This window comes from Crocuta crocuta, unplaced genomic scaffold (genome assembly GCF_008692635.1).
Source record: "Crocuta crocuta isolate KB4526 unplaced genomic scaffold, BGI_CrCroc_1.0 scaffold130, whole genome shotgun sequence".
NCBI classification, from domain to species: Eukaryota; Metazoa; Chordata; class Mammalia; order Carnivora; family Hyaenidae; genus Crocuta; species Crocuta crocuta.
Window position 1 is genome coordinate 9,527,362 of NW_027527920.1, and position 17,100 is coordinate 9,544,461.

Genomic DNA, 17,100 nt, shown 5'->3' on the forward strand with positions numbered 1-17,100 from the left:
ACCAAGTCTTACAAAAGAATTTATATGCAGTTGTCTTTTTGAAAGAACCAGAAAAAGCAAATTACAGCGCCATCAGTGAAAATTAGTCTTTTATACTATACATATTTCATTTCTTTGTCTTTGAATACTACCTACTTTAAAATAATGAATATATTAAGCAAAGAAAATTTTCTGTTTATTACAAAAATCACTGCAATTGGAAGAAGGGAGGCAAAAAAGGAGTTACTTCAAAACCAATTTCATAGTGAATTTATAAAAGTGCAAGACTTTGGGGCGCCTGGGTGGCTCAGTTGGTTAAGCGTCTGACTTCGGCTCAGGTCATGATCTCACGGTTCGTGGGTTCGAGCCCCGCGTCGGGCTCTGTGCTGACAGCTAGCTCAGAGCCTGGAGCCTGTTTCCAATTCTGTGTCTCCCTCTCTCTCTGACCCTCCCCTGCTCATGCTGTCTCTTTCTCTCTCTCAGAAATAAATAAAACATTAAAAAAATAAATAAATAAATTAAAATAAAAACTAGAATAGTATAAGTGGGTATGTTTAAAAAAAAAAGTGCAAGACTTCAAGGCCAATCTGCTTTACATTACTCTTTCTTGAACTGAAGGATTCAAAAAAATCTATCAGAAAACATGGAATTGCCTAGAGGTTGCCTCAGTGGCACAAAGTTCTCACTAGCAGGTATAGGGTGTTTCTCTATAATATCAGAGGATATTTTTTTATGAATATTTTTTTCCATTTTATGAATATTTTTTATGGTAGACACTACACTTTTCATGTCATCCACTACTGTCATCCACTACTAGCTTATTTTTTTTATCAGCTTATTTGAGTGTACTGAATAATTAAAGGTCCCATCAAAGAAGGGAAAACAAAGCAATATATAAAATGGATGTCTTCACCAACATCAAACGTCGTTGCTTCTGCCAACTAGCTCAACTGGCAGAATAAGCTTTCCAGACAACTCATTAGGGTGTCTGTAAGACCGTCATTACTGCTACACTCTTGAGGTCATTCTCTCAGACAATGAAGATGAAAAGGAGTTGTCCTGGAAATAGAAGCTATAATAACCTGAGGATTATGTTACAGTACAAGATTTGGAGCCCTCACAATGTATACAGTCAAAACTCTTCTCACTAAGTCCTCAATACTAAGATATAACCTTGGGTTTTTGACTAATTGAATTCCTGCTACCAGAGTTTACTGGACACTTGAGGGAAGAACTATCCAAAAAAAAAAGAAAAAGAAATTACTAAGGACGTGAATGTCCCTATGTAGTCAACCAAAGGATAACAAAATAAAACATAAAGAAACAATTTACCAGAGTACCACAGAAGAAGCAGGGGCCAGAACCCTCTTGTTCACAGACAATACGCCCACAGATCAAACAATTATTGATCAGCTTGTGCTTCTGGCCCAGGCAGTCACAAGGATGGCGACCAGGAATTAGGACTGCAAGCCTGTCTTGTCCCTCTTTTGTGTATAAACTGACAAACTTTGTCTTCTTCTTTAAGGAGCTGCTGTTCTCTTGTGCCTAAATGTACAAAGATATCAGAAATAACATAAAAAAATTAATGACAATGAAAATAGTCAAGAAAAGAAAAACCTCAGTTCTGTTCAATGACAACTTATATACTACCTAGGAACCGGGACAGAAGAAAGGGAGGGAGAGAAATACAAATTAAGGATTATAATCAAGGGTCTGAAGAAAGGTTATATTCTAGAAAAACTAGCTGATATACCTTGCCTTTTCTGCTAGTAGCTTTCAGCCCTCTATTATAGCTGGTAGAAGGTATATCTAGCAGTAAAAGCTGTTTATGGGGCATATTTAAACATGGTGAAAGTAGAGATCATAAAAACAAAAATGTCTCTAAAAGCAATGATACTCACAGGTTTAAAATAAGAAAAAAATTTAAAAATGACTCAATAAAAAGAAGACAGATGATACAACATAAAAATGGGCAAAATATCTAGACAGGAACTTCATAAAAGAAGATATCCAATTGGCCATCACACACAGGAAAAGGTACTTAAGTTAACTCCATTACTCATCACGGTAATGCAAAATAAAGCCAAAATTCAATACCAACCAGAAGCGCTAAACTGAAAAAGAAAATACGGAGTGCTGGCAAGGATACAAGAAGAACAATTAAAGTTTTCATACACTGTCAGTGGGAGTATAATCTGGTATCTACTGAAGCTCAACATGTGCATATCTCGTGACACAGCAATTCAGTTCTTGGATGCATACTCAACACAAATGTGTATACTTCCTAGTATAATCACCCTAGCATTTCGGCATGTAAATTTGGGTGGGGGGATATAAACATTCAAACACTTATTTGTATATATGCCTCTTGCTTTCCCTTTTCCCTTTTCAAGGAAGAAAAATCTTAAGAGTTTTAATGGAGGGGAAAGTTACTACAAGGAAAAGGACAATTCTTTGCTGTGACATGCTAAAAGTTGAGATATAGGGATAATATCATAGAAGTCAACTTAGGTAAAAATTAAAATCTGAGTGCTGAAAATTTTATCTAATCTAGCAGGCTGCCATTTTTCAAACTAGTCAATTATACCTTTGACTGTCAGTGATGGTGGTGAGAAGATTAAAATCTTGTTACAAGCAGAAACTTGTATTTGACTCCCAGTAAATTAACCAGTAATATTAACATAAGGTATTTGAGGGCTGTGCTTTGATGAGTTCTTTTTTTTTTATATATATATTTTTATTTATTTCCAGGAGAGAGAGAGACANGTTCTCATATACATAATGGGCAATGAGTACATATTGAGAAATACAGGAGAAAAAGGAAGAACAGGACAAGCAAGAAAATTCATAGGATGTCACTGCACTGCTTAAAACCATTCACTGCCTTGGGGCACCTGGGTGGCTCAGTCGGTTGAGCAACCGGCTTCAGCTCAGGTCATGATCTCACGGTCGGTGGGTTCACGCCCTGCATTGGGCTCTGTGCTGACAGTTAGCTCAGAGCCTGGAGCCTGTTTTGGATTCTGTGTCTCCCTCTCTCTCTGGCCCTCCCCAGCTCCTGCTCTCCGTCTCAAAAATAAATAAACGTTAAAAACAAATAAACAAACAAACTATTCACTAACTTCCCATTGTGCTTAGAATAAAATCCAAGCTACTTATAATGCCCTATAAAGCTTTACATGTGGCCTCCAGATGCTCTCCAATCTCTTCTACATATCACTCTTCCCCTGTTCACTATGCTTCAGCCACACAGGCTTCTCTGATAATTCCTAAATACCTGTCTCCATCTCTACTTTACACTTGTCATTCCTTCAGTCTGAACTGTTCCTAGCCCATCTCTCTTTTTATCCTTTCATAGTTTATTGTCAAGTTGGTTTCCATATAACACCCAGTGCTCATCCCAACAAGTGTCCTCCTCCATGCCCATCACCTCCCTTCCCCTTTCCTCCACCCCCATCAGCCCTCAGTTTGTTCTCAGTATTCAAGAGTCTCTTCATGCGTTGCCTCCCTCCCTCTCCCCAACTATTTTTTCCCCTTCTCCTCCCCCATGGTCCTCTGTTAAATTTCTCCTGATCCACTTATAAGTGAAAACATATGGTATCTGTCTTTCCTGCCTGACTTATTTCGCTCAGCATAACACCCTCGAGTTCCATCCACGTTGCTACAAATGGCCAGATTTCATTCTTTCTCACTGCCATGTAGTATTCCATTGTATATATAAACCACATCTTCATTTTTTTTTTCCTAATGTTTTATTTATTTCTGAGAGAGAGAGAGAGAAAGAGAGACAGACAGACAGACAGCATGAGCAGGGGAGGGTCAGAGAGAGAGGGAGACACAGAATTCGAAGCAGGCTCCAGGCTCTGAGCTGTCAACATAGAGCCTTACACAGAGCTCGAACCTATGAACCGTGAGATGATGTCCTGAGCCAAAGTCGGTCACTTAACTGACTGAGCCACCCAGGTGCCCCTATAAACCACATCTTCTTGATCCATACATCAGTTGATGGACATTTAGGCTATTTCCATGATTTGCTAACCCATCTTTACATGCCAGTTCCTTTTCATTGCTCAGTTCTGAGCTATAATTTCACTCCCTCAGAAAGGCTTTCCCTGAATACCCTACCTAAATTAGCTCCCTTCCTACCAACTACTGCCTATCACATTGCCCTTTTTATTTCTTTCCTGTAAGTTTTTATAACCTATAATTACTTAAAAATTTTTTTCAACCAGCTTTTCTACATTTTTTTGAACCACTAAGATGTAACCTCTAGGAGAGCATAGAAACCTTAAGTGTTTTGTTTACTGCTACAATGTATAATGTCTAAATCAGTTCTTGACATACAGTAGACATGCAATACAAACTTCTGAATTTTCTAAATAACCAAAAGAACTGTGTATAGAACTGGAAGACAGATTTACCTACGGTCCAAAAGTGGAACTATAAGTACACAGCTTTATCAGTACTCATGATTCCAGATCTATGAATGTGCCTACTAACCAGAATTTATTTGTAACCCCCAAATCAATACTCCAGGTGCTTTTACAACCATTTGTGGACATGAACAGAGTGGCAAAAAATCTAAGCCTCCAAATGTATAGATTTCCCGTTAAGGTTGAGCAAAGGAATAATCTGCCTTCTTCTTTCAGCTATTACACTGTAAACAAGTGTCTTATTTTTAGTCTATTAACTGTCACTTTTCTGCATTTCTATGCTTTTTCTTGGTGATCCTAATATTGAAAATGGTCCCATGCATAGTGCTTACATGTTGTCTAGTATTCATGAGCACAAAAAGGCTGTACTTTATATAGGTGTGTTAGTTAAGCTTTCTTCAGGCATAAGAATGTGAGCTCTGAATTCAGTGTTAATACATCAACAAGACAGAGTGTGGGAGCCCGACAGTGACCACAAGAAAGCGTGGTTAGGGACGCGGGGATGTGCCTGCACACGGGGCTCCCTGCCTGGGCAAAGCATGCCTGCAAACAGGATGCTCTGCCAGGAGGCCTGCACACAATATCCAAGTTTAATGGTCCGCTGGCAAACGAGGGAACATGCCCTCCTTAGAAGTAAGGAGAAGGCTGAAATTGTGGGCAGGCCTCTTAGTAAACATGTTGTGGTCGCTTCCTCCCTTTGCTCCCCCCTGTCCTTGAAATGTGTTTGGCTACTTGCCCTTAATTGGTAAAGGAATGCATCTTGTAGATTTCACTTTGTGTCCAGTTACCGGGGTATAAAATAAACCGCAAGACTTGCGTAGAATTGTTCCTCCGGCCGGAGTTGTGTCTGTGTCTGTCTTTTGTGTGTGTCTTGTCCTTTGTGTCGTTTCGTCCGCAACAACAGGGTAGAGTATATTTAAAAAGAAACACACATAAAATAAGTTTATGTATTGAATGTTTGATAGAAATGTTTTGACCAGATACTCACAGAAACCTAACCATGTATTTCTCCTACACATAATAGTTGAGAACTCACTCAGTATACACTGCAGCTTTAACAAGAAACTATTGTATAGGGGATAAACCATTTTTTTCAAAATCATTTTCCAAGTCTGCAGGAGTAGAAAATACATAAGAACTAAATACAGACTCAGAAACAAGTTGTTGAGAGATACACCACTCTTAAAGAATTAAGAAATATGAAATTAAATGTTAAGTCATCATTAATTCAAAGATCTTTCCCTACCCAAACCTGGGAACTTAAGAGTGAAGCATGGTTTTTATTTTATCTTATGAAACCTATTTAACAACAAACATCAAGGAACCTTATTCATTAAGATCCATTAATAAAAACTGAAATACTTTGTAAACTAAGATTGGCATCTACATCACTAAAAAGCTAGGTTGTAGCTGTAGACATATTGCATACTCAAAGTAGGCTTCTTTAATGTGGAATGGTAAATGAATAAGTTGACCAAACAAACTAAAGCAACATAGGACTGAATAGATTAAAAGATTAAATGATTATTTTAAAAATACTTAAAAAGATTGGAATATAAAATGTTAAAATATTTATTGGGGTGCCTGGGTGGCTCAGTTGGTTAAGTGTCTGACTTAGGTCATGATCTCGCAGTTCATGAGTTTGAGCCCTACATCTGGTTCTGCACCGACAGCTCACAGCCTGGAGCCTGCTTCAGATTCCGTGTCTCCCTCTCTCTGCTCCTCTCCTGCTGGCACTCTGTACCTCTCTTTCAAAAATAAACATTAAAAAAATTTTTTTTTTAATATTTATCAACAACCTCAAAACTCTTAAAAACTGAACTGGAATTTTTGAAAAATCATCCCAAAGAAATTGATTCAAAAGAGAAAACACAGGGCGCCTGGATGGCTCAGTCGGTTAAGCGTACGACTTCAGCTCAGGTCATGATCTCACAGTTCTTGGGTTCGAGCCCCGCATCGGGCTCTGTGCTGACAGCCAGCTCAGAGCCTGGAGCCTGTTTCAGATTCTGTGTCTCCCTCTCTCTCTGATCCTCCTCTGCTCATGCTGTCTCTCTCTCTCTCTCTCAGGAATAAATAAAACATTAAGAAATTTAAAAAAATATTTAAAAAAAAAAGAAAGAGAAAACACAGATAATAGTTTTCATGTTGTTTTCAACAACTTTCTCTCCTGGATGTTAAAAATTAAAAATTCATTATTGTATTGTATGCTATTATTTCATAACTATTTATAAAGAAAGAAATAAGGTTTTAAAATTTTTATCCATTATATGGAGTACCTATTTGGCTCAACATGTGACTTTTGGCCTTGACGTTGTGAGTTCAAGCAGCACAGTGGGCACAGAGCTTACTTAGAAGAAAAAAAATATCCATTATTTGATCACTCTGACCAGAAAATATTCTCTTTAGGGTCTGACTTCTACTTTTACATTAAGATTCTATATACTTGCAGTCACCAGTTATAAAATATATACTCACACACATCTATGTAATACATCTTCTACTATAAAAACAAGTAAGTTTGGGGGCGCCTGGGTGGCTCAGTTGGCTAAGCATCTGACTTCGGCTCAGGTCAGGATCTCACTGTTCGTGGGTTCGAGCCCCGCATCAGGCTCTGTACTGACAGCTAGCTCAGAGCCTGGAGCCTGTTTCCAATTCTGTGTGTCTCTCTCTCTCTGACCCTTTCCTGCTCACACTGCCTCTCTCTCTCTCTCTCTCTCTCAAAAATAAATAAAACATTTTTAAAAATTTTAAAAACAAGTAATTTTACTGATAAGAATATACAAGATATTACTCAAAACCATGTTCAGATGAATTACAAACTGCAATGTGAGAACTGTTAACTTTTATACTATTAGAGGCAAATTTAGGAGAATATATGTTTCACTTCAGAGTGGGAAAATGCCTTAAAGCTTAAATAAGCTATAAAAAGCATAAAACAAAGAAAGAGATCAATATATTTGACTACATTAAAATTAAAAATTCCTGTGAGTCAAAAGATACCACAAAGGAAAAAACAACAGACCAGCAGATATCTACAACATACATAATAAAAAAGTAATAAACAGGGGGCACCTTGGTGACTCAGTTGGTTAAGTGCCCAACTCTTGATCTTAGCTCAGGTCATGTTCTCACAGTTGGTGAGATCAAGCCCCAAGTCGGGTTCAGTGCTGACAGTGAGAAGCCTGCTTGAGATATTCTCTCTCTCTCTCAGTGCTGACAGTGAGGAGCCTGCTGAGGATATTCTCTCTCTCTCTCAAAATAAATAAATATACCTAACAAAACTTTTTTTAAGTAATACATAAAGAACTCTCATAAAACAATTTTAAAAAGACCATCAACTCAGCAGAAAAGCAGATCAAGAATATGAGTAGTTCATGATAATCCAAAAGGCCAAAAAAGCGGAAACCAAAAACAAATCAATAAACTCTCCAAATGACAGTCTCTATTTAGAATTCATGTGTATGCAAACCAAAATTAAATACCATTTCTTATACTTAAAATGGGCACCTGGATGGTCAACACCTCAGTCAATAGAGTATGCAACTCAAGATGTCAAAGTTTTAAGCTCAAGCCCCACTTTGGGTATAGAGATTACTTAAAAAACAAATAAATAAAAATAAGAATTAAGAAAAGGACAAAACTGGGCGCCTGGATGGCTTAGTTGGTTAAGCGTCCGACTTTCGCTTAGGTCATGATCTTGCGGTTCGTGGGTTCAAGCCCCGCATCGGGCTCTGTGCTGACTGCCAGCTCAGAGCCTGGAGCCTATTTCAGAGTCTGTGTCTCCCTCTCTCTCTGACCCTCCCCTGCTCACACTGTCTCTTTCTGTCTCTCCTAGAAATAAATAAAAATATTAAAAAAAAAAGAAAGAAAAGGACAAAACTTTAAAGGCCTCACAATATTACATATTGGCAAAGAAAAAGAGAAATTGCTTACTTTGATAGTAGGAGGATAAAACTGGTACAACTACTTTAGAAATTAATTTGGTAGTTTCAATAAAAGAAAAATTAACAAAGCCTATATAACCCAGCAATTCTAGTAACAGGTAAATACTAAACACTCTCAAGTGTACCTGAAGGAAATATATATAAGAATGTCATTGCAGTATTCATAACAGCAAACTATTATAAACAAGATAAAAGTGCATTTGTGACTTAACAGAGAAACTGAATCAGTGGAATCTTATATAGGAGTTAAGACAAACAAACCAGGGGCTCCTGAGTGGCTCAGTCAGTTAAGCATCTGACTCCGGTTCAGATCATGATCTCACAGTTCATAAGTTCAAGCCCCGCATCGGGCTCTGTGCTGACAGCTCAGAGCCTGGAGCCTGTTTCAGTTTCTGTGTTTCCCTCTCTCTCTGCCCCTCCCTCATGCTCTGTCTCTCTCTGTCTCAAATATAAATAAACTACATAAAAAATTTTATTAAAAAAAAAGAAACAAACCAAGTCTATGTATATCACAGATAGCTCTCAAAAAGTTCTTTAAAAAAAGTCTGCAAACTGACATTATGCTATTAACCTANGATCTCACAGTTGTGAGTTTGAACCCCATGTCGGGCTCTGCGCTGACAGCCCAGAGCCAGGAGACTGCTTTGAATTCTTTGAATACTATGTCTCCCTCTCTCTCTGATCCCCCACTCCCTGCAACTTGAGCTCTATCTGTCACCTTCTCTCAAAAATAAATAAACATTAAAAATTTTTTTAATTAAAATTTTAAAAATTAAGTATTAAAAAAGGGTTTTTTTTTAATGTTTATTTATTTTTGAGAGAGGAAGAGAGCACAAGCAGGGGAGGGGCAGAGAGACAGGGAGAGAGAGAATCCCAAGTAAGCTTTGTGCTTTTAGCGCAGAGCCCAAAGTGGGGCTTGATTTCATGAACCTGAGATTGTGACCTGAGCTGAAATCAAGTTGGAGTCTTAACAAACTGAGCCACACAGGCGCCCTATCTATTTACATTTTTTTAAAAAATCACACAAAATTATACTATATGTTGTTGACATACTCCTATATATGAAAATATAGACTACTGATTTTAAGGTTCACACTAAATCATTTTATTAATCATCTATACAGCGGGAGCAAACAGAACTGTACATTAGTTTCTCAACCTAAGCACTACTGATTCTTTGTTGTGGAGGATGCCCTGTGAGACATAGGATGTTTAATAGCATCTTCGGCCTCTACTCACTAGATGGTAATAGCACCCCTTTGCCCCATACTGTGACAGCCAAAAGGCTTCCAGACATATTCCCTGGGGGGCAAAATCAAGACCCACTGGGTAGAGAGAAGAGAATTTCAAATTTCTTTTTAAGAGTCCATTTATTTTATTTTATGCAATCTCTTTGTCCAATATGGGACTCAAACTCACAACCCTGAGATCAAGAGTTGCATACTTTACTGACTGAGCAAACTAGGAGCTCCTCATTTATTTTATAAAAAAAAAGACAAGACCTGGGGCACCTGGGTGGCTTAGTTGGTTGAGCATCCGACTCCTGATTTCAGCTCAGTCATGATCTCACAGATTTTGAGTTCAAGCTCCTCATCAGGCTCTGCACTGACAGCACAGAGTCTGCTTGGGAGTCTCTTTCTCTCCTTTACTATCTGCCCCTCCCTGCCCTCACTCTCTCTCAAAATAAATAAATAAACTTTTACAAAAAGAAAAAAGAGAAGACCTGAAGCAAATATAAAAAATCTTATCAATTGGCAATTCTGGGTGATGAGTACATGGGTCTTTGTTATATTAGTCATCCTTCTTTCTGGTTGTTTTATTTAGCGAGAGAGAGAAAGAGTGTGTGTGTGTGTGTGAGTGGGGGAGAGGGAATCTTAAGCAGGCTCCATGCTCAGTAAGGAGCCCAATGCAGGGCTCGATCTCATGACCCTGGGATCGCAATATAAGCCGAAATCAAGAGTTGGACATTCAACCAACTGAGCTACCCAGGTGCTTCTCTTTCCATTTTTTTTCCCATCTAAAAACACCTATTTGGAATTACCATATGAGCCAGCAATGTCACTTCTGAGTATATATATATCCACAAGAATTGAAAGTAGGATCCTTAAGGGGCATTTGGGTGGCTCAGTCGGTTAAGTGTCTGACTTTGGCTCAGATCATGATCTCGCATTCGTGGCCCCATGTCGGGCTCTGCGCTGACAGCTCAGAGCCTGGAACCGGTTTCAGATTCTGTGTCTCCCTCTCTCTCTGACCCTCCCCTGCTCATACGCGCACGCACTCGCTCTCTCGCTCGCTCTCTCTCTCAGAAATAAATAAAAACATTTAAAAAAAGTAGGATCCTTAAGAGATAACCGCACACCCAAGTTCAAAGCAGTACTATTCACAACAGCCAAAAAGTGAAAGCAACCCAAAATTACATTGAGAGAGGAGTGGATAAACAAAATGTGGTGTGTATATATATATATACATACATATGATGGAATATTATTTAGCCTTAAAAAGGAGGAAGGGGATCTGTGTGGCTCAGTCGACTGAGTGGCTGACTTCAGCTCAGGTCATGATCTTGTGGTTTGTTTCCCTCTCTCTGTCCCTCCCCTACACACATTCTCTCTCAAAACTAAATATACATTAAAAAAAAAGGTTTTTATTTTTTAAAAAAAGAAATTCTGTCATACGCTACAATGTAAATGAACCTTGAGAACATTATGCTATATGAATTAAGCCAGGCACAAAAGGAAAAATACTGTTTGGTTCCACTTAGATTTAAAGCAGTCAAACTCACAGAAAGAGAAAAGTAGAATGGTGCTTGACAAGGACTGGGAGCAAGAGAAAATGGGGAGTTATTTAACAGGTACAGAGTTTCAGCTTTACAAGATGAAAAAGTTCTGGAGATCTACTGCACAACAATATGAAAATACTGTTAGCACTACTAAAGTACACTTCTAAAAAACTGGTTAAGATGGTTAAAAAAACTTATCAAATTGTGTACCTTAAATATATACAATAACATATGTATTTAATTACACTTCAACAAAGCTGGTTTTTAGGAAGGCTATTCTTGTTCACTGTAAAAACAAACATAAAAAATGGAAAATACAGTATAAAGAGAAAAATAAGGAGGAAAAATTAAAACACTTACTGTCATATTAAAAAAAAGAAACACCATTTTTAACATTTTCCTTCCAGTCTATTTTTGTGTGTGCGTGTGTGTGTGAAAATGTTTGTGTCTATAGAATAAGTTTTTTTTTTTAATTTGAGAGACAGAGAGAGAGAGAGAATGCACACACGAGTAGGAGAGGTGAAGGCGACAGAGAGAGGGAATCCCAAGTAGGCTCCACCCTCAGCTTGAGTTGGATGTAGACCTTGATTCCACCAACTGTGAGATCATGACCCAAAGTGAAATCAAGAGATGGCTGCTCAACCAACTAAGTCACCCAGGTGTTCCAAGTATTTTTTAAATGCAAAAAGTCAATTTAAAAAAAAACTAAAAAAACAAAATTTTTAAATGCTTTATTTTTGAGAGAGAGAGAGAGAGAGAGAGAGAGCATGAGCATGAGCAAGGGAGGGGAAGAGAGAGAGGGAGACAAAGAATCAGAAGAAGGCTCCAGGCTCTGTTCAGCTCACGTCATGATCTCACGGTTTGTGGGTTTGAGACCTGTGTCAGCCTCTGTGCTGACAGCTAGGAGCCTGGAGCCTGCTTCCGATTCTGTGTCTCTCTGCCCCTCATAATCTCTCTCTCTCTCCCCCCCACTCAAAAATAAACCTTAAAAAAAATTTAAATGCAAAATTCAAACATACATATTTCATTCACACATTTTTACCCAATATTTTATGATAAATGTTTTCCCAAATGATGTATTTTGGAGAATAATTTTATTAGTTGCATGGTATTTCATCAAGTGAGAGACGTATAATTTATTTTATCCTTCTCTTACTGCTAAACAGATCAATTCAAATTTTCAATAGTTCTTCTGTGTGCATTTCTGATTATTTTCTTATTATTAGATTTTTGAATCATATTAATAAGTCAAAAAATATGAACATTTCTGTGGTTCTTGATGTATGCTGCCAAACTGCTTAAGAGAGCTTAAACCAATTTACCCTGCCACCATTAGTTTACAGGGGCTCTTGTTTTAATACAACTTCACCATCACTGAGTATTCTATTTTTAAAATATTAAAATTTTTTTAATAGTTTTTATTTATTTTTCAGACAGAGAGAGACAGAACATGAGCGGGTGAGGGGCAGAGAGAGGGAGGCACAGAATCTGAAGCAGGATCCAGGCTCTGAGCTACCAGCACAGAACCCGATGCGGGGCTCAAACCCACAAACTGTGAGATCATGACCTGAGCCAAAGTCGGACACTTAACCAACTGAGCCACCCAGGTGTCCCTATTTTTAAAATCTTTAACAATTTAAAATTATAGGCAGGGGGACCCGGGTGGCTCATTTGGTTAAGCATCCAACTTGGGCTGGGGGTCATGATTTCATGGTTTGTGAGTTCGAGTCCTACACTGGGCTCTAAGCTAACAGCTCAGAGCCTGGAGCCTGCTTCAGATTCTGTGTCTCCCTCTCACTCTGCNATAGGCTATATTTCAGAGATTTAATGTATACTTATTGATCACTAGTGATCAGTACACATTAATACACATGAATACACAAACACATCCTGGTTTGCCTAGGACATAGGAAAATCCCAGAATACTAGACTTACAGTGCTTAAATTGAGAAACTCTCAGGCAATTAGGGTGACAAACTGGTAAAGTTAAACATCTTTTAATGTCTATTGGTCATTTGTGTTTCTTCTTTTGCTTATGATGCTTCTTTGCTCATTTTATTCCACTTGGTAAAAGGCTTAAATCTCTATTTTTTTCCCTTGAACTTAATATTTTGCAAACACTTTTCCATGTTTTATTGCACACTCAGAATTTTTTGATTACCTATCTGCCATCTTAGCATAATTAACTATTCCCTTATGTCGGGAAATTTAGTTTCTCAAATTTCCCTGATTATAAATACTTCTGCTTACCTCACAGGGCTATTTTGAGAGCCATGAGAGAATACAAAAAAACTCTAAACACTAAATGATTATGACGATGGTACAGTGGAAGATGGCCCAAGTTAGGAACCCTTTTAATAACAGCTATAATTGTGCATTCTTTTAGTAAAAATCCACACACAAAAAAGGCTGAAATTGAAGCGCTGGTGCACTTCATTAAAGAGTTTCCATCTTATATATATATATCTTTCTCAATCTCATTTCTAACCAAGATGTCCTTATAATAATTAATTAATCAGGCTGACAAAAAAAAATCTACCATATAGAAAGTAATACATCATCATTATTACTTTCTCTCCATAAATTCATGCATTTGTTGAATAACTGCCATTCTAGACCAATTTGTACACTCTGCTTTCTGAAATGTATCAGTCACCTCCTCTTTTTCATACAGCTAGAATATGATTCATTCTATATGCACTCACCTTGGCCAAATCAAAAGGTGTTTTGACCTCCGTGGTTGTGTCAGGTTCAGCAAATGCAGGAACTTCCTGTCTATTTCTGCCTTTCCGCCTACTCCTCTTTAGCTGGTCTCCTGATCTCTGCCCATCCAACATTTCTTTAAAGAAAAAAAATTATACATACATGTACATAGATAGATTGATAATAATGGGATTCACTGGTGAACTGATACCTAATAAACAGAAGGTGATGCTTAATATTTAGAGTGAACATATGCAATCAGGCAGGTTTTTACTTTAGCTTTTCCTCTCAAACTAGAATTAAATTTAAACCATTACTTTCAAGATAGTCAGTGATAAAGAATACTGGCTAGGATTAAGAAAGTAAATGAAAATCTGATATTTTCTTTAAAGTTTATTTATTTTGAGAGAGAAGAGAGAGAGGGAGGGGCAGAGAGACAGAGAGAGAAATCCAAGCAGGGTTTGTGTTCTTGGTGCAGAGCCTGATGCTGGGCTTTAACTCACAAGGTGTGAGACAGACCTGAGCCAAAACCAAGAGTCAGATGTTTAACTGGCTGAGCCACCCCGGCGCCCCTAATATCTGATAAGAGTTTAGATTATATGATAATAATGACTTAGGTTATTTAGTTTGGTGTTTATCCTTCATTATCTTTTAACTAGTTACTTCTAAATGCTATCCGTACTAAAATTGGTTGACATTTACTTTTATACAGGTATACAGATAACTAAAAAAAATTTTTTTTTATTTTTTTCCAATGTTTATTTATTCTGAGAGAGACAGACACAGAGAGTGAATGGAGGGGCAGAGAGAGAAGATACAGAATCTGAAGCAGGTTCTAGGCTCTCAGCTGTCAGCACAGAGCCTGCCGTCATGACAGAGGGCTGGGACTCACCAGTTGTGAGATCATGACCTGAACCGAAATCAGACACTTAACTGACTGAGCCACTCAGGCACCCCAGAAAAGTGTTTTTTTAATCCATGGATTAATTTTTCAAATGATTCTGAAACCATATTTGTATCTGCAAACAGGTATTTTTTGTGATATTTTCTAAGTTGAAAAAGTCTCAACAAAACAGTATTCATTACAGTTTGAGTAGAACTGAACTAAAAATATGTATACATATGATTCTGTTTAAGTTTGCTGTGAAGAGGCAGCAGTGACAGAAAACAGCAGGTTCTATAAACCAGTCCATTACTTAACTATATTAACTTACCATCTTTTTTGAAGGACTGCTGCAGAGCATCAGAACTCAACTCCTGATTATTCTTTTGCCATTTGGTTATAAGCTCCTCTATGAATTGACCTTTTTTGTCCTCATTTCCCTGAAGGAGGTCAGTGACATATTCTCGTATCTCTCCAGCACTCTCAATTGACAAAATATACCTCAGGAAGCAAAAAAAAAAAAAAAGTTGTAGAAACAAGGTCTGCTTATACTATGTCTTTCAATAACCACAAGAGAAATCAAGATAGTACAAACCATTCATTACTCCATTAAAGTGTTTACTTTTTTGTTAAATGTTTTATTTATTTTTGAGAGAGAGACAGAGACAGACACAGAGGGTGAATGGGGGAGGGGCAGAGAGAGGGAGACACAGAATTCCCAAAGCAGGTCCTAGGCTCCAAACTGTCACCACAGAGACCGACACAGAGCTAGAACCTATGAATTGTGAGATCACAACCTGAGCCAAAGTCAGATGCTCAACCGACTGAGCCACCCAGACGCTCCTAGAGTATTTACTTAGAGCCAAATTCTATGCTAGGTGCTAGAGATATTAGTCTGATTAGGACAAAGATTCTGACCACACCTCAAGTCGTTCATAATATAATCTTCATATAACCTTCTTGTTGGAAGAATTAAATTAGTGTTTTGAAGATAGGCTTGTGGAGCTGTCCTTAACATAGGAATACTTCTTATAACTACATATCTGTAGTCATTACATTTTCCTAGGAATAGAAATCACTTAATCTCTGTATTACAAAACCTAAAAGTTTTTTTTGCTAAAACTAGGAGTACATAGGACAATATAAGCAGTTGTTGATTTCATATTCTCAAAAATTATAAATCAGGATTAGTATCACGTTGGAATAAGCAATCTATTTTAAGGAAATGTTATAAAGGGTTCCTAAAAGTGAAACAAGGTGACAATTCAGGTCAGTACAACTTGTCTAAAAATTGACAAGCCAATATATTTGAAGTGCCTTAAAAACAATCCAATAATTCCATTTATAGGGCTCTATATGAAATAAGAGACACAGGAAATTTTATGCAAAAAGTTAACTGCCTCACTGTTTGAAAAATGAAAAACTAGAAGCTATTTAAAACATCTATTGATGGAAAAGGGACTAATGAATTCAAGTTTGGACTTTACAAAATGCAATAAGCCACCACTAATGTGAAATTTTTGAATAATTATTATTCTGAGAAGATGCTCTTCTATAATTGTAAGTGAATAATAGGATAGAGCATAGAGCATATGATTCCAATTGCTATAAAAGGAATGTGTATACACATACACTCACGTGTAGAAAAAAGGCCAGAGGTTATACCCCCAAATAATTACCACTGAGTGGTACAATTAATGAGAGTTTACTTTTTATTTTCTTTTTTCCCCTAAGACGAATATACTTTGAAAATTAGAATATGCATAGGAAAAAAACCACTAAGAGTGAAACAATGATTATCTCTGGGTTGTGGTATTATGGCTAATTTTGGTTTCCTTCTTAAGCTTTTTCTGATTTTTTTTTAAGGTTTCTATAGTGAATGTTACACCATCAGAAAAGAATTAAAAAAAATAACTTGTAAATTAAGATATCAAATCATGAAAGTATTATAAGATTTGAATAAATTGTAATTCAGACACACTGGTATGGGATACAAGAAAAATCATAATACTGCTATATTATTTAAGAAAACATGAGATTTTGCCATCACCAGTAGCATATGTGCGAGATTATTTTCTTAATATGGTGGTATATTTGCAGAGTTACAATCTATAGGTGAATAAACCTGTTCCTTGGGGCCTCAATAAGAGGATCTTATAATCTATCACAGATTTAAAAAAGAGACACAATTCTTTTTCAGGACTTAAACAGTTTAATCAACTTGATCCCCAAAGTTAGCATCCCATCGAAAGAATAAGTGCTATTGAGTTCTTACAAAAGGAACTGCAAGAGGGGTGCCTGAGTGGCTCAGTCGGTTGAGTGTCTGACTTCTGCTTAGGTCATGATCTCATGGTTTGTGGGTCTGAGCCCCAGGTCGGGCTC

The 17,100-nt window shown here is 37.4% G+C and overlaps 1 protein-coding gene across 1 annotated transcript in view; it reads right to left on the bottom strand.

The window, feature by feature from the left end:
• TRIP4 (thyroid hormone receptor interactor 4) overlaps positions 1 to 17,100 on the bottom strand; it is a 68,984-nt gene that overhangs the window by 49,048 nt on the left and 2,836 nt on the right. The window contains exons 2-4 of the mRNA XM_077747216.1: positions 15,050 to 15,219; positions 13,838 to 13,971; positions 1,312 to 1,524 (exon numbers count right to left, since the gene is read on the bottom strand). Coding sequence (XP_077603342.1) covers positions 1,312 to 1,524; positions 13,838 to 13,971; positions 15,050 to 15,219 — 517 coding nt within the window. The remainder of the gene's footprint in view (positions 1 to 1,311; positions 1,525 to 13,837; positions 13,972 to 15,049; positions 15,220 to 17,100) is intronic.